Consider the following 25529-nt stretch of genomic DNA (forward strand, 5'->3'; position numbering starts at 1 on the left):
GTTAATGGCTAATTAAATATTGCATAGGAAAAGTACTTTGAAAAACTTTCAAGTTTTATCTAAAAGTTAGGGCTAGAAATCTTTTAAAGCCAGCCAGTCAGTACACACAGAGACTCAATAAAGCTCATCTGGGCTGGGCTGAGTCGTCTCGCTGGTATATTATGGGGATCACATTCTTCTCAACTCCCTACAAGGGCCCGTGGTCTAGACAAAAGGGTATCTTCTAATCTGTGAATGCATTTAGATGGAAACTTTTATTAGGGTATGAAAGTTAAGTCATAATTTGTTGTATGTTTAATGAAACCCTTTTAAAGAGAGTACAAAGGTACAGGAAATTGAGACGAACCCAGCAATGACTATGGGTCACCGCCTTAATCGTGTGCCACGTGAGTCAGAACCTTATTGGACAGTTGTGTCCACCACACGCTTCCAGGCGAGGAAACTGGAAGACGGACCCAGAGTAACGAGAACAACGGAGCGTTTCACCAGAAGAAGCTGAGGGGTTCAGAATGACGGTCTCCAAGTGTGTTGCATGCTTTCAATCACCTGGAGTCGACTCCTAGACGCCTGGCTACACAGAGGGTCATGCAAGAAGAAACGGGCTGTAAAAAAGAGCTCCCTGTACCCCCTCCCATGTCCCCAAACTGCTCTCCTAATGGGCAGTCGAAACCTCTATGTGACAAAAGTGAAAGGACCAGTCCTGTCCTGGACCCAGACTGGCCTTTGCCATCCTTGACTGCCGTCTGCTCCTTGGGATGATTCCTTCCTTTGGATCCTAGGACGGGTAACGGCTGGTGGTCCCCTACCTCGTGGGCCCCCTCCTTGCCCTCAGCACCCCAGACCAGAGTGTCCCTAGGCTCAGCTCCCACTCCTCCCTTTCTGACCAGCACTCAGCCCGTGGTCAACTCATCCAGACCAAGGCTTTAAACACCCTGGGGATGCTCACAGCCTTCATATTTACTCCTTTGCCCAAACCTCCCACTGGACTCCAACTTACATAACCAACGGCCCACTCGACACCTTCACCTGGATTTTTAACAGGCATCTCAAACCTTTGTTGCTGTTTGCTAAGTCGTGTCCGAATTAACATGCCCCAATCTGCCTGCGAGAGTTGGACTGTGAAGAAGGCTGAGCACCAAAGAATTGATGCTTTTGAACTGTGGTGTTGGAGAAGACTCTTGAGAGTCCCTTGGACTGCAAGGAGATCCAACCAGTCCATTCTGAAGGAGAGCAGCCCTGGGATTTCTTTGGAAGGAATGATGCTAAAGCTGAAACTCCAGTACTTTGGCCACCTCATGCGAAGAGTTGACTCATTGGAAAAGACTCTGATGCTGGGAGGGATTGGGGGCAGGAGGAGAAGGGGACGACAGAGGATGAGATGGCTGGATGGCATCACGGACTCGATGGACGTGAGTCTGAGTGAACTCTGGGAGTTGGTGATGGACAGGGAGGTTTGGCGTGCTGCGATTCATGGGGTCGCAAAGAGTCGGACATGACTGAGCGACTGAACTGAACTGAATCTGCCTGCCTATTCAGCCACCTGCTCCTCCCACAGTCATCTTTATCTCAGCTCAGTTCAGTTCAGTCGCTCAGTCATGTCCGACTCTTTGCGACCCCATGGACTGCAGCACTCCATGCTTCCCTGTCCATCACCAGCTCCCGAAGCTTGCTCAAACTCATGTCCATCAAGTCAGTGATGTCACCCAACCATCTCATCTTTATCTCACCTGGTGACAATTCCGCCTTTCCAGGTGATCTGGCCAAAAGTATCATGATATCACCAAACTCCTGCCTCTTTCTCTTATTCCACATCTACTCTTGCAGCAAACCCTGTGGTCTCACAGAATTCAAAGAACTACCCCAAACCCAACTGTTTCTCTCCACTCACTCCCAACGCCCATGCACACCTGCACCCCTGGGATGTCACAGTTGCTTCCTCTCTGGTCCCACTGCTCCCTCAAGTTGCAACTCAGAAGCCAAGATGATCTGATGAAAACATCATCTGAGCAGGCCTGGCCTGTCTTAGAAAGGTCTCTTGTCCTCTCTGCCCACTGTCCTGTTTATTTTGTGTTTTTCCTCAGTCAGGCTTCCAAAGTCAGCAAACTATGCTCATTGCCCCCGTTTCTTCCTTAATTCTTCCCCGAGAACATTCCCCAGATGGGTCCAGTGGTCTTCTCAGGTTGCACTCATGGTTTAAGTGTCAGAGCTGACCTTTTTCTTGAATGTGTTAGGATTTCTTACTTTCTCCATCTGCTAAACGGACTGGTGCCTAGGTGACTCTCAGTCTATCAAGGAAGCATGGATGAAAGGGCAGGGCTTCCTTTGCTGTCCCTGTGGACCCATCCCACTCCAAACCAGACGGCAGAGACCTGAAAATACAGCAGGCATTTGGCTCATTCAGCCAGTTCTCAGAGGTAGGGGAACAGCCATTACTGGCATCTAAGATGCACATTATAACTGCTGAAATCAGGGCATTGCTAATGATTTCATTACGTAGTTTAATTGGCAGCATTTTTTTTCCTTCTCAGCGGTACATCAAATAGTAGTTCATCTTACAGTTGATATGTCTGACAGTGTCTAAGCTGTAAAGCTAAAGTGCTGGTCTGGACTATAGGAAAGTTTCTTAAACGTGTTCAGAATGTCACTGGGCAGAGCTGTGGCCCATGGAAATGCAGGAAAGAGGAGAGAGAAAATTTTAAAAGACTTGATCCCCTTCCGCAGACCTTACAACCTGATTTGTGAAACAAGACTAAGAAAACAGAACTCTACAAACACTTCTCAAGCAACATGTGAGCAGGTGAGAGCCAGAGTGGACTTCTGTGAGTGTGAGGGGTTATCTGGAACCTCGGCATCACAGGAAGGCTTCCTGGAAGAAGAGAACTTAGAGTTTAAAAGGAAAGGAAACGTGGGCCAGAGGCTGCTCTGCCTCATTCAGTGGCTCGCTGTTCTCAGGCAGAAACAATGTCTCCATTTTACAAATGTTTGGATAACTTAGGAGCATCCTTTCTGCGACTTTCATCACATCATAATGGGATATGTGAGCAAGAGGGCAGAATGCTCAGGAACGACTTGAATCTCTGTATTTCCTTCATTCTCTGAATCACACCTGGGAGGGGTCCACAGAGGATGGACTACCTGGTCAGTCGTTGCTGGTCGTTTCTGAATGTCTGCAAGGGCGCGGCTGTCCTCCTTGGCACTGGGCACCTTACTTCTTCTGGAACATGCCTGATATATAAACTACTTGACCCACAGGCTTCTTTCTCCGTGTGAGCAGAATAGGGGTGAGAGAGGAATCACCTGGATTCGGGGTCCGATGAGAACACCCGGATGAGGTCTGGAGCCGATGTACACACACCTACTATAGAAAAAGGAAATGAAACCCCCAAACCCACCCAAAGGATGACTCCAGGTAAGCCCTCTCCCCTGGACTCCTCTCCCCTGCAGACCAGTCCCAACACCCGGGCTAAAAACCCAGTGCCAAGAGGGGCATACTTCCTGTTCCTTAGCTGCCAGTCATTCTAGATGGGCCATGTGTCCTAATGGGGGATGCACGGATACATGCTGGTGTCCATATGCCTGCGTACATTCTGGCTGATTGAAGTATCCGCCATGAAGTCAAGGGCGGTACACTCAGCAGAGTGGGAGGAGGGGTTGCAAGGCGGAGGGAAAAGGCCCTTCACTCTCACTCCTGCAACCATCAGCACCTCACAGTTTGCCCTGCTTGTCACTCCCAGAGTGTTCAGCTCCTCTGAATGATGACTCCACGCCCATCCTGCAAGCCTCTGGGGCAGGTACTCTCACCATCTGATAAGAGAGAAAAGCAGGTTCAGAGAAGTCAAGGTCCCACGGTAAGCGGCAGGTCCAGAGATGAGGGGCTCAGTGTCTCAGAGATAACCCACCTTTGACTCCTGGCTACCCAAATTCTGCCTGGTGTGGACAGTGGGCCGCAGGATCCTCTGAACAGAAAGGTAGTAAAAGGCACCATGGATGGAGCACTTTCCGCTCCTCAGGCGTGCACCAAGCCCTTTGTACGGATTAACTCCATCCTCCCCTGCAACGTTATGAAGCAAGTACACTTCCTAATCCCGCTTTACATTTTAGGGCCACTGAGTCACAGAGGACAGGCGACTCGCCCAAGGTCGCAGAAGCAGGCCAGAGAGGGAGGCACAGCGCCCTGGACGGGGCTGGGGAGGACTCCGGAGTGCTGCGGAGGTCCCGGGCCGGGCAGTTTCTAGCCTAGTGGCGCCGGCCAGGCCCCGGCGGGCCCATATAAGGCCGCGGGGCGTCCAGTAACGTTGCAGGAGCTTCAGGGCGCCCCGCCGACGGCAGCCTCCTCCGCGTCCAGGAATGTGTGGAATCTTCCTCCTCGGCTGCCGCCCACCGCGGGAGCACTTCCCCTCCGCTCCCGGCCCCCATCAGGCCCCCGATCTTGCCCGAAGCTCGCCCCCTACCCACCCACCCAGCCGCGGCCCGGCCGCTGGGGGGAGCGCGGCGCATCGGCGGAGCGGACCGGGCGGCGGGGAGGCGGCCGCGCGCCCTCACCTGCCCGGGGCGGCGCGCGCGGGCGCGGCGGAGGCGGGCCGGTCGGAGGCCGCGGAACCGGCAGGGAGGAGCCTGCGCCTGGCCCGCGGCGGGGACGCAAAGTGAAACTCCTGGAAGTTGCGGGCGCTCGGGGAGCCGCGCCGGGCCGCGCGCCGATGGCTCTGAGCAAGGCGCTGCGGCTGCTCCGGCGGCTGGAGGCCTCCGGGGAAAGCAGCGTCCTGCTGGAGGCGCGCGGCCGCAGGGACTGCCTGCTCTTCGAGGCCGGCACGGTGGCCACGCTCGGTGAGTGCGGCAGGCGGTGCTGCCCGGGACTCCCGGGCAGGCGACTCCGCAGCGGCGCGGGGGGCTCGGGCCGCTTCCCCCGTCCCCTTCCCCGGGGGGGAGGTGCCCGCTGGGGAGGGCGCCTGCCTCTTCTGCTGAGACCGAGGCATACGGGCACCTCCCTTCCCCGCGTAGAGCGGTCCCGGGGGCGCGGAGGCGGCCGAGGACTGGGGGTCGCACGCGCGGGGTGGCCGGTAAGGGCCTGTTTGAATGAAGTGGCGCCGGCACGCCTCAGAGCACGTGCGGCTGCGCCCCCGGACCCAGGCTGCCCGCGGTCCCCCCTTGGGGTCTGCCATCCGCGCGCCTGCCGGCGGGCGGGTCACTCGCGAAGAGCCGCCTCTGGATTCTTCTGCCCCGCGCTCCCCCGGGACGCGTTCCAGATTCGTGACCATCCGGGAGGGTTGACTTAGGAGCCGGCCTGACCGAGCGCTTGGCGCTGTTTCTCTTTGGCACCTGTTGATGAAACACGGAATGCCCACTGCTCTGGGATGGCCTCCTTCGCTCTTGGAGGGGATGGGGACAAAGCACCGTTAACCCAGACGCCGGATAAACAGCTGATGGCACCTTGGCCTCAACCAACTGCTTGGTTGAGAAGCGTCATTCCCACAAAGTATAGAATTTGGAGGCAAATACGCGACTGGATGACTCTGTACTGGCTGTATTTGATTTTGGTGTTGCTGTTTACTCGGTCGTGTCCGACTCCTTGTGACCCCTTGGACTATAGCCCACCAGGCTCCTCTGTCCATGGAAATTCCCAGGCAAGAGTAATAGAGTGGGTTGCCATTTGCTTCTCCAGGGGAATCGTCCTAACCCAGGGATATTATGCTTGTCTCCCCATTGCAGGCAGATTCTTTACCGCTGAGCCACCAGGGAAGCCTGGATTTGACCTTAGGTAGTTGCCAAGTCTGTGTATTTCAACTCTGTCAAGACCAGCAAGTCTTGACCCTGACATTGTGTCAAGGGCTTTAGAGACGATCTCATTTAATTTTCACAGTTCTGGGCTATTATAGTGTCCATATTATAGAGAAGTAATCTGAGGCCTGGAGAGGATAAGAAACTTGCTTGGCCAGGGTGACAGATAGCACTCCCTGACTTCCAGTGGCTGTTTCTGTATTGGTGTACAGAGTGTGGCTTCTTGGAATCACCAGCCATTGGGCTTCTTGTTTGGTGTCTTAACATTCACGAGGAAGGCCAGATAATACCGACATGAGCGAAAGAAGGAAGGATTGTTGGAACTTCGACCTGAACACTGGAGAACAGGCTTACGTCTCTTGTCCAGTGGCACCGTCTCCCTTGTTGGTAGCTAAACACAGAGCGGAGAGGAGGGTCTCTACTCCTTTAGGAGGATAACCAGTGCACTTACCCCCACCACACTTTATAATTGACTCTAGTCTTTTTTTCACATTGTGCACTACATTCTTCAGTTAAATTCTTCAGTATACATCTTGGAAGGACCATCTCTTCTGTTTCCACTTCCTTAATCATTTTATTAACATACGGTTATCTGGCTTGTTTCCAGTCACTCGGTTACTAAAACCATGTCTCCAGTAGTGTCAGCACCATAAGCTGTGCAGTAAATCGTGGATTAAATTGTTATCAGATTATTTCAATTTGTACTCTAGCCTGAAAAGTCCAAGTTTGGTCATTTGCTAAGGTCTGGGGGAAAAAAAAAATTACAGAAATTTCCATTCCATTTTAAATGTCTACTTCATACCACATTTGTCAGAGCTGAGAGATTAATTGCATGGTACAAAACTACCGCTTCATCAAAGAGAGTAAAATATTTGTCGGTTGGATTACAGCAACCTTAAGAGAGTTCCTGTATTAAATTATTTAAGAGTTCCTTTGAAGCCACTGGGCTTCCCAGGTGGCACTAGAGGTAAAAAACCGCCTGCCAGTCCAGGAGATGTAAGAGGTTGGGGTTCAATACCTGGGTTGGGAAGATCTCCTGGAGAAGGAAATGGCAACCCACTCCAGTATTTTTGCCTAGAAAATCCCACGGACAAAAGGAGCCCGGTGGGCTATGGTTCATAGTGTCACAAAGAGTTGGACATGACTGAAGTGACTTAGTGCATTGTTGAAGCCACTAGGATAAAAAAGACTTTATTTTTTCAAAAGCGAAGATTTTAAAATGATTGATGAAAGTGGTATAATGCATATTTTCCATTTGGAAATTAGGCTTTTGGGCTGAAATCATGTATATTATGCTGGTGGTTACAATTCTCTGGATTCTGAAACAGGAAGTAGTGAAAGGAAGGGGTGTGGCCTCAGCTCACGTGTAGCCCACATTTGTCACCTAACCTGGCATCCATTTTTCAGTGGACTTTGGCCTGAATGCTTAATTTTTGAAGTCTTTTTTGTGTTAGTCACTCAGTCGTGTCCGATTCTCTGTGACCCCGTGGACTGTAATCTGCCAGGCTCCTCTGTCCCTGGAATTCTCCAGGCAAGAATACTGGAGTGGGTTGCCATTCCCTTCTCCAGGGGATCTTCCCCACCCAGGGATCAAACCCAGTTCTCCTACATTGCAGGCAGATTCTTCACTGTCTGAGCCACCAGGGAAGACCTTTTCTTACATTCAGTTCAGTCTCTCAGTTGTGTCCGACTCTTTGCGACCCCATGATTTGCAGCACTCCAGGCCTCCCTGTCCATCACCAACTCCCGTCTATCGAGTCAGTGATACCATCCAGCCGTCTCATCCTCTGTCGTCCCCTTCTCCTCCTGCCCCCAATCCCTCCCAGAATCAGAGTCTTTTCCAATAAGTCATGAAATGGCCAAAGTACTGGAGTTTCTGCTTTAGCATCATTCCTTCCAAAGAAATCCCAGGGCTGATCTCCTTTAGAATGGACTAGTTGGATCTCCTTGCAGTCCAACGGACTCTCAAGAGTCTTCTCCAACACCACAGTTCAAAAGCATCAATTCTTCAGTGCTCAACCTTCTTCACAGTCCAACTCTCACATCCATACATGACCACAGGAAAAACCATAGCCTTGACTAGACGGACCTTTGTTGGTAAAGTAATGTCTCTGCTTTTTAATATGCAATCTAGGTTGGTCATAACTTTCCTTCCAAGGACTAAGCGTCTTAATTTCATGGCGGCAATCACCATCTGCAGTGATTTTGGAGCCCCTCAAAATAAAAGTCTGACACTGTTTCTACTGTTTCCCCATCTATTTCCCAAAGAAACTATTTTTAAAAGGCATTCATTGGGTAATGTTGCTGGTCCGAGAAGGACTGTAGGAGCCTCTGTTACTGGGAAGTTGTCTCAGACTTTTAGAGTATCCTAAGTATGTCACAATGGGATAGACTGGCTCTGAACTTAAAATGCCCATCTATGTTCCAAAGGTCTAGCTTTTTGCTTTCCTGGATAAGGTTAAGAGGGCTTTCATTTTCCCTGCCCCCAGCACCCTGCCAGAAAGATGAAGGCTCTACTTTTGTGGGGGGCAGTGCAGCTGTGGAAGCTTGCATAGCTGGTGGTGGAACCTTGGCCATTCCATGGTGTTCAAGCTTCCTCTTCGGGTCTGCTCTGGTTTCCCTTGATGAGTCTCCCCAGGGAGAAATGAGAGGTCAAGCAGACTCAAGTCAAGGGTTTATTCCCACGGGGGTAGTGGTTTCTGGATGTTTACTGAGTGGCCCTAGATTCTGTGCAGCTCTGTGGCGGGTACACACTGCTGCTTTTACAGGGACGTGGGTTGGACGAAGGCATAGCTCTTTAGGGCACATCCTAGCCCGTGGGGTCATAAGTTTAAAAGGCTTCCCACTAATGTTTTCAGGTATTGCGGAGACAGGGCTTGACTTAGGTTTTGAGTTTAGGAAAAACTGATGATTTCTGGGTTAGTCCTTCTATTCCAACATGACCTGGGTGGCCACCCGGCCTGCCAGCCGGTGAGGAAAACTTCCAAGTTCCAGCTTCTGAAAGATTTGAGAATGTTTCTTTAATGTGAATCAGCGGGAACAGGCTATTCCAGAGGCAGAAAAGCCTAACGTGTTGGCACCAATTTCAAAGGTTTTTATAGCGTTTTCTTGATGACCTGATTCGGCAGTAGAAAGAAAGAAAGTGGAGTCGCTCAGTCGTGTCCGACTCTTTGCAACCCTATAGACTGCAGCCTACCAGGCTCCTCCATCCATGGGATTTGCCAGGCAAGAGTACTGGAGTGGGGTGCCATTTCCAAGGGCTTCTCAAATATGGATATAAAGCCAGAGCCGGTAACAATTCTCCTGGGTCCGTGGTCCACAGTTAGCATCCAGATGTCCTCTCATTTGCATACTGGGACAAAAAGTGCTTGCTGTCTTCTTTGTCCCTTTTAGACATCCTCCTCTGGACCAGATGAAGGGAAGTGTGCATTGTTCATGGGTTTCGTCCATTTGCAGAGCCAGTGACAAGGCCCCAAAGTCCTGGGTTCTCCAAACAGCCCCCCAGGAAGGGTGGCCTGTGAGTGTGATGTGTTTACACGTGTGTGCGAGGTGTGCAGCCCCGCCTCTCTGCATCCCCCAGTCATGCTCGAGTGAAACAGGCAGCTGGGAGCCGGGTGGGCAGGAGCCCTGTGAGATTTAATTAAGCTAATTACTGAGCCTCCTGAAATCGCTTTCAGCTTCTGAGGGGAAAGGCTCTGTGTAAACATGGGCCTGGGTTCTCCCTGCTCCCACTGTTTGCACAGAGGCCACCCGGTCAGATCTTGTTTGACTTGGAGACTCAGCCGTGGAGCCCAGCAAGGCTGTGTCTGAACGGTTGCCTTGGCCCCTTCGTCAGGCTCCATGGCCTGGATTTATTTGGTCTGTGACTTGAAGTTTGACCTGCCTGAGAACATCTGAGAGAGTCAAATGAATCCTCCTGGGTGAGGACTGGAGCTCAGATAGAGCCTGGCGGGGGCTCTGGACTCCTGGCAGGGTGGGGGGCACAGCAGCCTGGTGGACTGTGGTTCCTGAAGAGGCCGTTTCCAGTTAGCTGCAGGTTTGCGCCTCATAATATCAACAAAATTGCAGGCCAGGTTAGCGTGTGCTTCTGCCGACTCTTTTGTAACTCACTGGGAGGAATGTGATTTCAGATATTGCCAGGCTCTTTTCTGGGCTCCGTTCAGTCACTCAGTTGTATCTGACTCTTTGCGACCCCATGGACTGCAGCACTCCAGGCTTCCCTGTCCATTACCAACTCCTGGAGCTTACTCAAACTCATGTCCATCGAATCGGTGATGCCATCCAACCATCTCATCCTCTGTCATCCCCTTCTCCTCCTGCCCTCAATCTTGCCCAGCATCAGGGTCTTTTCCAATGAGTTAGTTCTTTGCATCAGGTGGCCAAAGTATTGGAGTTTCAGCTTCAGCATCAGTCCTTCCAATGAATATTCAAGACTGATTTCCTTAAGGATTGACTGGTTTGATTTCCTTGCAGTCCAAGGGACTCTCCAGAGTCTTCTCCAACACTACAGTTCAAAAGCATCAATTCTTTAGCGCTCAGCTTTCTTTATAGTCCAGCTCTCAACATCCCTACATGACTACTGGAAAAACCATAGCTTTGACTAGACAAACCTTTGTCAGCAAAGTAATGTCTCTGCTTTTTAATATGCAGTCTAGAGAGTTGGACACGACTGAGCAACTTCACTTTCACTTTTCACTTTCGCATTGGAGAAGGAAATGGCAACCCACTCCAGTGTTCTTGCCTGGAGAATCTCAGGAACGGAGGAGCCTGGTGGGCTGCCGTCTATGGGGTCGCACAGAGTCAGACACGACTGAAGTGACTTAGCAGCAGCAGCAGGTTGGTCATAGCTTTTCTTTTGTGGGGGCTGCATGGCTCCAAAACTTTCCTTTAACCTTTAATTGTGAAAATTTTCAAGTATACACAAAAGTGAAGGAAAAAATGACTCTCCTGTACCTGTTACTGACTGTGGATTGTTGCTTTTCAGTCGCAAAGTCGTGTCCAACTCTGTAACCCCCTGAGTTTGCTCAAACTCATGTCCACTGAGTTGGTGATACCACCCAACCATCTCATCCTCTGTCGCCGCCTTCTCTTGCCTTCAATCTTTCCCAGCATCAGGGCCTTTTCAGTGAGTTGGCTGTTTACATCAGGTTGCCAAATTATTGGAGCTTTAGCTTCAGCATCCCTCCTTCCAATAAATATTTTGGGTTGATTTCCTTTAGGATTGACTGCTTTGATCTCCTTAGTGTCCAAGGGACTCTCAAGAGTCTTCTCCAACACCACAGGATGAAAGAAAATGAAAGTGAAAGTGAAGTTGCTCAGTTGTGTCCGACTCTATGACCCCATGGACTGTAGCCCACCAGGCTCCTCAGTCCGTTCTGTGTCACCTATCCCTGAATTTTTTATGAAAAATAATCTCCTAACTGATTCATGGCCAAGCAAGTTTTAATTTATTTGGCTCGCTTTCTTTTTTCCTCCCCTACAGCTTGCATTTTGTGCAAGTTCAAAATTTATTAGATGGATTGAAATGTGACCAACAATAGAAATGATGGTGTGAACTGATTCTGAGGTTCTGGCCGAGATATATTTTTGAGAGTGAACTGACCACATGGCAAGAATAAACCACAGCCTGGAAGAGCAGGGTGTCCCCTCCTGGGACAACATTGATGGGCTCAGTGGTTGCACTGCCCCTGGAAGACGGCCAGGGGGGCCTTGCCCTGTGCCTCTCATCAGAATGAGGGGTCGAGCCAAGGGGCTGTGTCCCCTGCTGTTTGCTGACCGCCCCCCCCCCCATCTCTGGACCACACTCCAGAGGATCCTGGAATCTCCTCCAAACATGGTACACAGCCCGCATACAGCCTGCGCTGGTCTCTTCCCAGAGCCCCTGATAGACTGCACAGTGGGTGTGTCCACCCGGGGCCAGGGCAGCAGTGTGGCAAGGCTGCAGGGTGTTAGTGGAAGTGGATGCACACTTACTAGGGTGTCCTCGGGTGTGTGCATGAGGCCCCTGCAGGGTGGTGTGGAGCCTGGAGCCCGGGGGTCAGTGGAAAGAGAAGGCTGCCAGGCTGGGGGCAGCTCTTTCTGCTGGGCACCTTCTGGACCTGACCTTAGTCCTGGGGTGTCCTTCTCGAGCCAAGAGGATAGAACGCAGTTTGTTTTTAGCAGTTTCTGAGCTTGATTGATACCTTAGAATTATTTCCACATGGGGGGTACAAGGCTCTGAGGGTGCCTGGCTCAAACCCCATCGATGCTGGGCCAGGTGAGCCCTGGGCACCTGGGTGGGTCTGGGTCTCACTCCGGGGTGCTCCTTGGGCACCCAGGTACCCCTTCGTGATTTCTGGCTGCTCAGCTTCTGTTGCTGGGTGGTGTCACCTTTTCATCTGAGGATGGGAGCACAGTGTGTGTTTTTTCCCACTTGAAGTGTCCTTAAAGCCCTGGCAAGCTGCCCCAGGCTCAGACTTGGGCATTAGATTGGGGTCCCTAGCATTAGGGTGTATGTGGTGGCCAGCCCCCCTCCAGGGGAAAATCAAATCAGGCTGGCAAAGGTGTGTGCACCTGAGCGAGCTGAGGGCTTGGCAGTGAGACCCTCAGCTGTGCTGGCATCTCCAGGCTGCGGGTCCAGAGGGCAATTTGGTAGATGCTGGATTCTCAGCAGAAGTCAACACCAAACAGCCCATTTACAGGCACTTCCTACTTCCAAGACTTGCTGGAAGGCAACTGGGGGCCCTGTTATGTAAATGTGTCCTTCTGGGGGACAGTTTACTGAAAAACCTCAGAAACCTGCCTGTCCTTGACCCAGTGGTCTATGGCTAGAATATCTCAGGAGACACACACATGGACCCATTTTGCTTCAAGGATATCTGTTACAGAGTGTTCTGGATTTTCAGGTGGTCAAATAAACTTTGGTTCACTTGATCATCCTAGCTAACGCTCGTGGGGTGCTTGCCTCATACCAGGCACTATTTGAGGTTTACATGGATTGACTGCTTCAGCCCTCACAAAGGGGCAGGTCCTGATAATCTCCATTTACACTTGGAGAAACTGAGGCACAGGGATAGATAAGAACTTGCATGAGGTTCTGTTTCTAGTTAGTGGCCGAGCCGTGATTTGAACAAGTCTAGGAGGCTCCAGAGAGCAATGTGTTGGCTGAAGTCTCGTGCTTAGGAAAATAAGAAAACCCACTGTATGAAAAACGCTTTTTTTGGTCCTGTGTCGCTCTGCTTATCTTGGGCTTCAGAACGCATGTGTGTTCAGTGAAGAGAAGGGCTGCTGGTAAAAGTGAGCATCCATGCCGCCTCCCGACCGTGACTGGGTTTGAGCTCAGGAGTTGTGCTGCGTGGGCTTAGTTGCCCCTCAGTTCAGTTCAGTTCAGTTCAGTCGCTCAGTCATGTCTGACTCTTTGCAACCCCATGAATCGCAGCACGCCAGGCCTCCCTGTCCATCACCATCTCCTGGAGTTCACTCAGACTCACGTCCATCAAGTCAGTGATGCCATCCAGCCATCTCATCCTGGGTCATCCCCTTCTCCTCCTGCCCCCAATCTCTCCCAGCATCAGAGTCTTTTCCAATGAGTCAACTCTTCGCATGAGGTGGCCAAAGTACTGGAGCTTCAGCTTTAGCATCATTCCTTCCAAAGAAATCCCAGGGTTGATCTTCAGAATAGACTGGTTGGATCTCCTTGCAGTCCAAGGGACCCTCAAGAGTCTTCTCCAACACCACAGTTCAAAAGCATCAATTCTTCGGCGCTCAGCCTTCTTCACAGTCCAACTCTGACATCCATACATGACCACAGGAAAACCATAGCCTTGACTAGATGGACCTTAGTCGTCAAAGTAATGTCTCTGCTTTTGAATATACTATCTAGGTTGGTCGTAACTTTTCTTCCAAGGAGTAAGCGTCTTTTAATTTCATGGCTGCAGTCACCATCTACAGTGATTTTGGAGCCCCCCAAAATAAAGTCTGACACTGTTTCTACTGTTTCCCATCTATTTCCCATGAAGTGATGGGACCAGATGCCATGATCTTCGTTTCAGCATGTGGGATCTCCCTGGACCAGGAATGGAACCTGAGTCCCCCATCTGCCAGGCGGATCCTGAAATCCCTGGACCATGAGGAAGTCCCCCATCTGACACTTTTTTATAGAGGGGTGTCCGGGTGGGGTAAGCAGTCCCATCCTTCCTGAGCAGTGTGTGAGATATTACCAACAGGAGATCTTCACGGGAAGTGTGTGGGTTCTGCTTTCTGGCAGGGCCAAGCCCTGTGCTGGGTCTTATCCTTCTCTGAGGACACCCTGATGCCTAGAGCAGAGCGTGGCTGGGACTCAGGGCTCAGAAGGAAGCACTGGGGTCCTCAGTAGAGATGGCAGCGAGACCCCAGTCTCCTAAGGACATGCATCTCTATTGAGGCTGGTCAAACAGGTGACACACAGTGTCTTCCTGAAGCTTGCCTCGATTTTGAGTGGGGCGAGGTTCCTGAGGAAGTGTGCTGGGTGCCCCTCAGGGTGTATCTTCCTGTCCTCCACCTGCTTGTCCTGGGGGCCTGGGAGTGGCTCTGCCAAGGGGGCAGACAGACTGCTTTGCACTCGAGGTTGGGCACCAGGCAGCTGGTGTGGGTCCAGTGGGGCCAGCAAAGCGCCCCACCCAGGAAGGCTGGATGCACCTGGTGGGTGCTGGGGATGTAGCGGTCTGTACTCAGGATATACGATTTGCTTATATAGCTTCTTCCTTTAGAAAATGAATCCAGGCGGGAGGATTCACTCTGAGCATGTTAACTGTGGAGGGCGGGCAGGGCAGCTCTTTCTGGTTCTTGGGAGCAGTTCCAAAGTGCAGATGCAAAAGTCTGAACTTAATTTTAAGACTGGTTTTCTGAGGATATGGGACTCTCCCAGAGAGGTTTCTGTAATCTCAGGGGAGCTGGTACTTAATTCTGTTCCTGCGTCTCTGCCCACTTTCGCCCCGCCTCCTCCGCTCCCTGAGGCTGCAGGCATGATGGGCCACCCCTCCCGCCTCCTGGACGCTGGGCTCTGCTCTCTGACCCTTGTGTATTTCAGGGAAACCATGTGCTCCCCGAGAACAGGGCTTCCTCCTCTGCCACTTCTGCTCTTTGACAAGATCTGAGGTGATGGCCAGGGCAAAACAGATGGTGAGAAAGGAAGAGAGGTGTTCTCTGTCCTCTAAGGCACTGTGAGGTCTCACGCATCAGACCCTGGGCCACCAAATGCTCTGCTAGTTACGTAGTTGACATGGGAGGTGGAGGTGGGTTGGGAAGTGGGCAGGGTGTTCAGGGCTGATGCTGAGACCCATGGGAGACCTAGGATGGTCTGGTCACCCTGCAAGATCTAGGAAAATGGCCAGGTTTGAGGTTAGCACCGCGTACAGCTTATCTCTGCTGGCTGGCTGCCTTTTGTGTTCTGCTTGTACTGGCATTCCTGACAGGTGGTAGTAATCTCTACTCAGGAAAAGCAGACTCTTTTCCTTTCCTCACTTCTGACCCTGGAATGTTCTAGTGATAAGTCCTCCCGACCCCTCACCTGTTTCCTTTCCTGCCTCTTGGTAAGAGAGAGGAGACCAGAATTTTAGCCCTGAGTCCTTAGGCTGTTCCTCCCCTGGGGGAATTTAGTGAATCCCCCAGGCCTCCGAATCCTCATCTGAAAACAAATGAATAGCCGCCTCTCCTGCCTTCCCCCACTCTCAGATTCCTTGTGTCTTAAAAAAAACAAAAAAACAAAAAAACCAAACCTTAAACACTGAGCATAAGCAAATAAGCAATGCCCCTACTTTACACACCTAGTTAGAATTATAAGCCACCCAGAAATTTGAATCTTAGGAGAAATGACTTGGAAAGTAAAATCTAACATAACTGAGATATAAGATTCAACTAAACCTAGGAATCTGGTGCTATACATTTTAAATTGGAGACTTATCAATTAATTAAAATGCATGAGATTGTCTCTCCTTGATTCCAGCCCTTTCCTATAATCAGCAAAAAAATATTTTAAGTCATATCAAGCTTAAATCAGGAATATAACAGTATTTATTAAAGTATTATTGTTGTTGGTGTGTAGTCACTAAGTCATATCCAGCTCTTTTGCAGCCCCATGGACTGCAGCCCACCAGGCTCCTCCATCCATGGGATTTTCCAGGCAAAAATACTGGAGTGGGTTGCCATTTCCTTCTCCAGGGCATCTTCCCGACCCAGGGATCAAACCCACATCACTTGCATCTCCTGCATTGGCAGGTGGCTTCTTTACCACTGAGCCTCCAGAGAAGCCGTTAAAGTATCATAAACTGTCAGTTCAGTAGCTCTTTTAGCAGATTCTTATTAATATCCACTGACATTCCCCAAAATCCTACCTTTCATCATATTGTGTAGCTTTTTTTTTTTTTGAATAATCTAGACTGGGGTAGGGTGAGTTCTGTGTCTGGGGATGTGTGGGCTTGTTTTATCTGTCTGTTTTTATTGCCTGTTGCATGGACTTAGCTTCATCATCAGTCTTATCGGTGGCTGATAAATATATGTCAGAAAAACTGTTTAAGCAGAGACTGTTTAAGAGACAGTCCTCTGCTGCTCCTGCCTCCCAACCAAGCAGAGCTGAGGTCAGGCACAGCCAGCTGGCCCCTGCTGGTGGAGAGGGGTGGGGGTGGGGAGAGCGTCAGGGGCAGCAGCGTTGTCCCTGCTCTGGCGGACAGGACCGTGATACTTGCCTCGTGGCCTGTTCCAGCAAGGATTTGTTTGCTCCTATTTACATAGTGTGGATAGAGAAAGGAATATTGAAAAATGAGGGCTGGAAATAACTTGCTGCCCACCCAGGCCTGTGCTTAGTTGCTCAGTCGTGTCTGACTCTTTGCCACCTCATGGACTGTAGCCCGCCAGGCTCCTCTGTCCATGGGATTCTCCGGGAAAGAATATTGGAGTGGGTTGCCATGCCCTCCTTAAGGGATCGTCCCAACTCAGGGATCCAACCCAGGTCTCCCACATTGCAGGTGGATTCTTTACTGTTTGAGCCACCAGAGAGCCAGGCCCTTGTAACAGTGTCCAAGTGCCTAGTGGCACTTGCTTCTCTTTTCACTAGGACCACTAGAAGGAGTGGAGAAGAAAAGGGCAACCCACTCCAGTGTTCTTGCTTGGAGAATCCTGTGGACGGAGGAGCCTGGTGGGCTGCTAGCTGTCCATAGGGTCGCCCAGAGGCGGACATGACTGAAGTGACTTAGCATGCATGCATGCATTGGAGAAGGAAATGGCAACCCACTCCAGTGTTCTTGCCTGGAGGATCCCAGGGACAGAGGAACCTGGTGGACTGCTGTCTATGGGGTCGGACAGAGTCAGACATGACTGAAGCGACTTGGCAGCAGAACTAGGAGGAGAGGAGCCTCTGGGTCAGGGAGGAGGAGCCTGTGGGCCAGGGAGGAGGAGCCTGTGGACTGGGAGAGGAGGAGCCTGTGGACCAGGGGGGAGGAGCCTGTGGACTGGGAGGGGAGGAGCCTGTGGGCTAGGGGGAGGAGCCTGTAGACTGGGAGGGGAGGAGCCTGTGGACCAGTGGGAGGAGCCTGTGGACTGGGAGTGGAGGAGCCTGTGGACTGGGAGAGGAGGAGCCTCTGGGCCAGGGAGGAGGAGCCTGTGGACCAGGGGGGAGGAGCCTGTGGACCAGGGAGGAGGAGCCTGTGGACCAGGGGGAGGAGCCTGTGGGCCAGGGAGGAGGAGCCTGTGGACTGGGAGTAGAGGAGCCTGTGGACCAGGTGGGAGGAGCCTGTAGACCAGGAGGGGATGTGCTGGTAGACCAGGGGAAAGAGCTGCAGCCAGATCACATCTGTGTGGGTAACACAAGAGGGCCAGCAGTAGAGCTGCAAGAATAGAATTCCACGTTGAAGTTGTATGTCTCTGGAGTGGACCAACAGAATCTTATACTTCCCATTTTTAAGGGCTACTTCCCTCTCTCTCCAGACACATGGTGTTTGGGGTAAAGACTGAGAGAGTTCATCTGGTATAAATTAATTTTAATGAGGAGTAATAAAACTATTGCAATTATTTCTCTAAGTTTTACTTGTTTGTTGACAGGGGAAGAGGTATGATGTCCATTAGGGTGTTAAAAATATTGACATCTGCAAAGACCTCAGGAGTCTGGGATGGAACCACAGGGCAAGGTCCAGGACTCTGTGTCAGGTTCTGGGGTGAGATGGGGGGATGGGAAGAGTGGGTGAGGAGGGCTGAACTCCTGTTTTCTCCCAAGCCCCCCTGCTTTCCAAGCTGTAACTGTGGGTCTGAATCTGTCCATAATGGGTGCTTTTTTTCTAATTCACAAAAAGGCACCATATGGCCTGGAGACTTCCCTGGAGAATGTGGACAGCTCATGGCCCTTTTTAGCTTGTGTGGTCATGATAAAATTTTAATCCAACCACAGAACTGGTCATTGTAGCCTGCCTTTACAACACAGAGACAAGACCTATCTATGAAATGAGAGATGATAATGACGTACCATTGCCCACGGATGGCGCCACACTTCAGGGGTTTCCAGGTGTGTGTCTGACTTCAGTAGCACCTTCCTCCTTTTGGTTTCTGGGTCAACTGGCTGTTAGAAAACTTAGGCTACTGAGAACTTATTAGAATTTTGTCTTAGAAAACAGACCCAGAATGAAGACTAGAGGAATGATCCTGTAAAGAAAGTTCATGAGCTTTAGAGGGTGGGCCTGTGACTTCAGTTTGGTTCCTGCCTTGCTCCTGGGTCTTGCAGAAGAGCCGTCATATCTGTAGTTCTGTCTTCTCCCGTCTTGAATGCTCTCAGGGTCTTTGGGTGCAGATGCTAAGAGTGTCCACTTATGAAATCTAGGAGCCAGACCCCGGTGTCTCTGAGAGCATTGACATGATATCTGGCACTTGCTTGGCAACACTCTGGGAGGACAGATGGACGGACTCGTGTGTACATGCACAGTGGGGATGGGAGAACAGGTGAAATAAGATTGGGAAAATGTTGATGTCTGTTTGAGCTAGGTGATAGGTATGTGATAGTTCATTAGACTTAGTGAATTAATAAAGTGGCTGCTTTTCAAGCTTAAGATGAAAATCTAAAGTTTTTCCATATACCATCATTAGTCAGTTAGAGTGTGCAATAGGAAAAACAGGTTCCACGCCCAGTAACAACAGTTTCTGGGAATAAACATAAATGTAAAGCTATAAAACTTTATAGACGCACTGAGTAAGTGAAAAGGTACAGCATATTCTTGGGAAAGGAACATCAACGTTATAAAAAGTTTGTTCTCAATAAATCTGTAAATACAAGTACCTATGAGTAAAATCCAGTCAACAGGAGTTTGATGTAAAGCTTACAGGCTGATTTTAAAGTATCTGGGACTCTCCCCCTCTCCCCACTTAATCTTGTGCTTACCTTAATCTTCCCATTTTGAGTAATGGCAGCACCCCCCCCCCACCTTGGGCTTCCCATTGGTAAAGAGTCTTGCCAGTGGCAGAGATGCAAGAGACACAGGTTCGATCCCTGGGTCGGGAAGATACCCTGAAACAGGAAATGGCAACCCACTCCAGTATTCTTGCCTGGGAAAACCCATGAACAGAGGAGCCTGGCGGGCTGTGGTCCTTGGCGTTGCGAAGAGTTGGGCACGACTGAGCACCCCACCCCACAGGTGTGGGCGTAATAACTCCGGACAGACCGGTGAGTCCTCCAGATCCTGCTCACTTCTTCAGTTCCATCCAGTCCACCGGTGCATCGAGACCCACTTTCCCTCTAGAATAGATCTGAATCCACCAGGTCCCCTGTTGCAGCTGCAGCCCTGCTAGTCCAGCCACTGCCTCCCCTCGCTTGGACCACACGCTACCTCCTAACTGGCCTCCTGGTTGCCACCCCCAGGCCGTCCCGTCACCCCACACTGACCCTGGCCGAGCCTGCACGGCCTGCGTCCTGTGCCCCAGCTCTTTTTTTCCAGCCTCATCTCCCACTGCATCCTGGGCTCAGTCCTCTCTAGGGACCCTGAGTGATTCCTTCCTCATTATCCCTGCTCACACTATGTGATCTGCCTGGCCGCCTTGCCCTCATCCAAGCCCAACTCAGTGACAGTGAGACGTTCCCGACCACCCCAGCCAGACTAGCCCGCGGCCCCCACGCCCCAGCTGTTTCTGTTCCAACACCTGTTTTCTTGTCCCTGTAGCACGTGTCACCAAAATCACCTTATGTGTTTGCTTGTGCTGTCTGCTGGGTCTTGAGAATGCCAGCTCCTTGGGAGCAGGATGTTGGAGGTTGTGTTGTGTGTCCCCCGAAAAAGATATGTTGATGTCACCTTACTTGGGAGTCTAGTCCTTGTCACCAGAATTAAGGTGCAGATGGAGATGAGGTCTTCCTGGAGTCTGCAGGCCCTTAATCTGGTGGGACCAGGTGTCCTTGTAAGAACACCGAGGGGAGGAGGTCATGTGAAGACACGGACACAGAGGGGTGTTGGCCAGGCGAAGACAGAGGTAGAGGCGAGAGCGATGCTGCCAGCAGCCAGGGAACACCCTGGGCTCCCAGAAGCGGGAAGAGGCACGAAGGACCTGCCCTAGAGCCCCCAGATGGAGCCCGGCCCTGCTGGCTCCTGGATTTTGCTGTTGTTTAATCACCTGCGGTTGTTTCAATCCCCCAGCTTGTAGTACTTTGTTTGGCAGTCCCCAGAAACTAATAAGAAGAGCGTTGTCTTCTCAACACTGTCTGATGTGCGGAGAGACTCAGAAACACTGCTGAATGATGAAGAAATGGCCAAAATAGTCAAGGAGATTTTGAAAAAGATCAGGACAGACTTGATCTACCAGATAGTAAATCATACTGTAAAGTCATAACAATGATACGGCACAAGTCAATAGGCTAGAGGAAAGGGCTCGGAACAGACTCATGTAAATAGAGTAATTTAGTTTCTTATTAAGATGACAAGCTCAAATCAGCTGGGAAAAGCTGGCTACTCAGTAAATGGTGTTTGTGCAACTTGGCACTTCCTTCGTTCAGTGAATATTTAAGAGCAGGTCCTCCTTGGCCCTCTGGTCAGAGAAGAGAAGGCCTGGCTCTCCTCTGGGGACTGAGTGGTCTTTGCAGCCGTTCATTGCAGTTGACTGTTCACATGGATGTCTGCTGCTCACTAGCTTCTCTCCAGCTTAAAGCCTTGTGCCCGCAGGAGCTAGTGAAAGTGTTTACTGCTCAATTGTGTCCAACTCTTTGCAACCCTGTGGACTGTAGCCCACCAGGCTCCTCTATCCATTGGATTCTCCAGGCAAGAATACTGAAGTGGGTAGCCATTCCCTTCTCCAGGGAATCTTCCCCACCCAGGGATTGAACCCACATTGCCTGCATTGCAGGCAGATTCTTTATAAAAAGGCTAGGATCCTTTATAAAACCCCCATAGTTCTGGATTCCTGGGTTCACAAAGAGGCATGCCTAGTTATAAGGGTTGTCGCACTTAAGGAAGCCCCAGGCCTGGTGTCCCCATCAGGGCTTTGTCATCCATGAAGTTCATTTTGGGCCATAAGCTGTGTTATCTAGTGACATGGGGGATGTTTTACCTTTAAGGACTTTCAGGGAACCAGAGCTAGAGAGTTTGAAAAAGGTTTTGTTAAGCCCGTGTGGACATGAATTAAGTTAGGGCCCTACATTAAATCATATATAAATTCCAGAGGTACTTAAGTGTTAACTGTAAAGAAATCTCACTTTTAAAGCATTAGAAGAAAATATAGGAGAAACTTTCACAGTGTGATGGTATGAAAAGCCTTTCTAAGCAAAGCATAAGACTCAAAAGTCATAAAGGAAAAGTAACCTAAGTGAGTTAAGAACTATTTTTTATTGACATATAACGTATAGAGAAAAATGAACAAATTCTGAGTGGACAGCTTCATGAATTTTCATGAAATGAACCTGCCATATAACCAGCATGCAGGGCTGGAAACAGGATTGGAGGCACCTAGCTCAGCTGGTAAAGCATCTGCCCGCAATGCGGGAGACCTGGGTTCGATCCCTGGGTTGGGAAGATCCCCTGGAGAAGGGAAAGGCTCCCCACTCCAGTATTCTGGCCTGGAGAATCCTATGGACTGTATAGTTCACCAGGTGACAAAGAGTCAGACACGACTGAGTGACTTTCACTTTCACTTTCGCACCCCTGGCTCCTCCTGTGTCAGACTGAGAGATTTGATTACATAAAAATTTAAAGCTCTGGGATATCAAAAGACACCATAAATATAGTTAAAAGGCAAGCAGGAAACTGGAATGAAACTCTGTGCAGCCTTCTGCAACATATGCAGGGATGAGAGATTGATGGCCTTTGTACACTATAAAAGCATGCCTATAGATCACAAAGAAGGATCAGTCATCCAACAGAAATAGTGGCTGAAGCCATACATCCTTGAGAAAAAGTCCAAATGGCCTGAGCAGTGGAGCCTCATTGTCATTCTTGTTATGTCTCATGAGCAGCTCTCCAGATCAGCCCCATGGGCTCCCAGACAAGCCCAGATCCGACTTGTCTCCGAGGGATACACCTGCTCAGCTGAGCTCCCGCCCATCAGGGCAGGGCTCAGGTGCTGTGGCCAGGTCAGGCGTGGCAGGAAGTAGGGCGGGGCCACCACAGCCAGAGGTTGGGGCTGGTGGGAGGTGTGGCATCCGTTGGGAAAATACAGAGTTGGGGAGGGCAAAACAGACCTCCCTGGAAGGCGGGGCAGGGAGGGGTAGGGGGTGGGGGTGCGGGGACAGGCTTTAGAGGCATTCTGTAAAGTCAGGCTTCCCCAAAGGGGAAACACTCACGAAAGGATTTCCTGGGCAGATGGCCGGGGTGGGACCTCTGGACAGGGTGCCCCCAACCTGGGAGATGCCCAGCATGAGGTAGCTCTGGAAAGGTGGCCAGGCCCTGCAGTAAACCCTCCTGCCCAGCCAGCCCGGTCCACCCGAGACACCTTTGACCTTTAGTTCTCAGAGCACACACCGATGCCTGACCTTGGTGTGTCCTTGGGGGAGCCCTGCTGCGAAGACGTGCAGATTCTAAGGTCAGGGTCTGAGCCAGCCACGGGCTCCTCTGTTCCAGACTGGATTCCAGGTAAGGAATCCAGGTAAGGAAAGCCTTTGGCTGGAGGAGACAATTTCCAGTCAATGAAACAGTGCTATCTAGGTTCATTTGAGGAGGTTTCTTCTGCCTTTTTGTAACAAAAAAATGTGTGACTGTTTCCCCCCACCCCAGCCCCGATTTTGGGTGGGGTCTCTGTGACTAGGCAGGTGTGTTTAGCTAATAGACTTAAATGGAGAAAGAGGCCAAACCTGTCACAAGCCACGCCCCCAGATAGGACCTATGTGTGGGATTTACGTAGAGAAGTGATATTAACGTGTCTGCTCTGAGCTGCACTTTCATCATCTCCCCTGGACCTGTGTGCTCCCAAGTTTGTCACAGAGGTCCCCAAAGAGTGTGGATGCAAAGCTGTGACAGTCTGTGAGCATCAAACTGCTCTGGTCAGATCCCTAATGAATCTGATCAAACAAAAAATTGTAAAAATCAGAGAAGCCTAGGAAATGAATAGTGGGGCTGTTGTCTGGATTCTGGATTAAAATACAGAGGAGGAATCGACCTCGGGAAGCTTGACCCACTGGCACACCAGCCTCCTGGAACTGTGCCCCCTCCTCACCTGCTCGTACCCCGCCCCCAAACCTGGCAGCCTTGCTGGGGGTGGGATGGGCATGGTGTTTCTCATTGCTGCTCCCCCCGGGGCCCCTCACCCTCCCAAGAAGGCCGCCTGCCTCCTGGCCTTGCTCACATTCATGGCAGGCTGGGATTCTGCCGCCTCTCCTGCCCTCATCCTCGGCGAGGTCGTGCCTGTGAGGTCTGCCGCCCCCGCCTCGTCGTTCCCAAGTCTCTCCTCCTGTCTCCTTCACACCCCAGACCTGCTCATCACTGGGTCATCACATGCCCCGGGAGTCTACCCCAGGCGTGCACTCTTGCTGCGTTCTGCCCTCCTGCCCACTCAGGACCTCTGCTCAGACCTGGAGTCTCTGGTCCCCGAGCCTTCCCCCCACCTTCCCTGCCCTCCCATCCTGTCTTCCCTCCTTATGCAACCGTGCCAATCGTCCCCCTCTTGAACACACTCTCCACTCTTCTAACGGTTCTGTCTCCTCATTCTGGCCAGGCACAGTCTGCAGCCCCGAGCTAGTCCTCTCCCCTGACTCCACACATGCTCTCATGTTGCTGGACACTTCTGGAGAAAACCCTGAGCGCATGATTGGTCTGTCACAACTTCCTAAGTGTTTCTGGTGCTGTTCGGTAGTCTGGGTGCATTTGCCTGCTCGGATTTCCCTCCCGCTCCCCCAGGTGGCTATTTCTCATCTTCTCAAGCCTTCAACACCTTGGCCGTCTCAGCTCATGATTTCACTCCCTGTGTCACCGAGAGAATAAAATAGTTAAAAAGAGAACTTTGACAAGCTCTGACGTGTCCTCTGCCTGCCCCGTGCGGCTGGCACCGCCTCCCTTTGTGTGGGTGCGTTGCCCTCCCAGCTCCTGCACCTCTTTCTTCTCATCGGTCCTGTCCTCTCTCACCTGTGAAGACTCCATCCCCAGTTTCCCCTTCCTAGTTGGGTGATTTCCACTGTTACACCAACAGGTGATGTGTCTCATTTTTGTTGTTCAGTCACCAAGTTGTGTCCGACTCTCTGGGACCCCATGGACAGTAGCACACCAGGCTTCCCTGTCCTTCACCATCTCCCAGAGTTTGCTCAAACTCTTGCCCATTGAGTCGGTGATGCCATCCAACCATCTCATCCTCTGTCTCCCTCTTCTCCTCCTACCTTCAATCTTTCCAGCATCTGAGTCTTTTCCAATGAGTTGGCTCTTCACATCAGGTGGCCAAAGGATTGGAGCTTCAGCTTCAGCATCAGTCCTTCCAATGAACGTTCAGGACTGATCTCCTTTAGGATTGACTGGTTTGATCTCCTTGCAGTCCAAGGGACTCTCAAGAGTCTTCTCCGACACCACAGTTCAAAAGCATTAATTCTTCGATGCTTGGCCTTCTTTATGGTTCAACTCTCACATCCATACATGACTATGGGAAAAACCATAGCTTTGACTCTCCAGACCTTTGTTGGCAAAGTGATGTTTCTGCTTTTTAATATGCTGTCTAGGTTGGTCATAGCTTTTCTTCCAAGGAGCAAGTGTCTTTTAATTTCATGGCTGCAATTACCATCTGCAGTGATTTTGGAGCCCAAGAAAATAAAATCTGTCACTATTTCCATTGTTTCCCCATCTATTTGCTATGAAGTGGTGGGATCGCATACCATGATCTTCGTTTTTTGAATGTGGAGTTTTAAGCCAGCTTTTTCACTCTCCTCTTTCACCTTCATCTAGAGGCTCTTTAGTCCCTCTTCGCTTTCTGTGATTCGAGTGGTATCATCTGCATACCTGAGGTTGTTGATATTTCTCCCAGTGACCTCATGTTTAGAAACACCTTGTCTCCACAGCACCCCCATCTCCTTGCTCCACCCCATCCTCCTGTGAAGGCTCTGTCCTTATATGCTGTCTCTGCTCTCTCCTTCTGTTTCCTAGTCAGGCTTAGGGGTGTACCACTCCTCTGAAGCCTTTCCTCGGAGTCCCCGGAGATTGCCAGCTTGCCGGATGGATCCCTTGCAGGTCTGTCCTCCGCCCCGTAGCATCACCCAGGGATTACACCTCCTTCCTGAAAGATGCTTCTCCTCCTGGTTCTATTCCTGCCTCACCACTGCTCCCCCAGTGCCTGGGCCAGCGCTTGCACAGCAGACATCTAGCATCCTT

At 50.9% G+C, this 25529-nt stretch overlaps 1 protein-coding gene and 1 long non-coding RNA gene across 4 annotated transcripts in view; one reads left to right on the top strand and one right to left on the bottom strand.

Annotated features, from left to right (window-relative positions):
- Positions 1-235: 235 nt before the first annotated feature.
- On the bottom strand, positions 236-4534 carry LOC105609002 (uncharacterized). Of its 2 annotated transcripts, none has more exons than XR_006060670.2 (3): positions 4095-4534; positions 3493-3804; positions 236-3358 (listed from the first exon to the last, which is right to left on the bottom strand). It is a non-coding gene; the product is annotated as an uncharacterized LOC105609002 (long non-coding RNA). The 2 variants fall into 2 exon arrangements; XR_006060669.2 differs by having other exon boundaries at positions 3900-4534.
- Positions 4535-4640: 106 nt separating this feature from the next.
- Positions 4641-25529, top strand: part of SYNJ2 (synaptojanin 2) — a 103975-nt gene continuing 83086 nt past the window's right edge. For both annotated transcript variants that reach the window (XM_027972620.3, XM_060419297.1), the window contains exon 1: positions 4641-4824. In XM_027972620.3, the coding sequence (XP_027828421.2) occupies positions 4698-4824 (127 nt within the window). In that variant the 5' untranslated portion in view covers positions 4641-4697. The remainder of the gene's footprint in view (positions 4825-25529) is intronic.

This window comes from Ovis aries, chromosome 8 (genome assembly GCF_016772045.2).
Source record: "Ovis aries strain OAR_USU_Benz2616 breed Rambouillet chromosome 8, ARS-UI_Ramb_v3.0, whole genome shotgun sequence".
NCBI classification, from domain to species: Eukaryota; Metazoa; Chordata; class Mammalia; order Artiodactyla; family Bovidae; genus Ovis; species Ovis aries.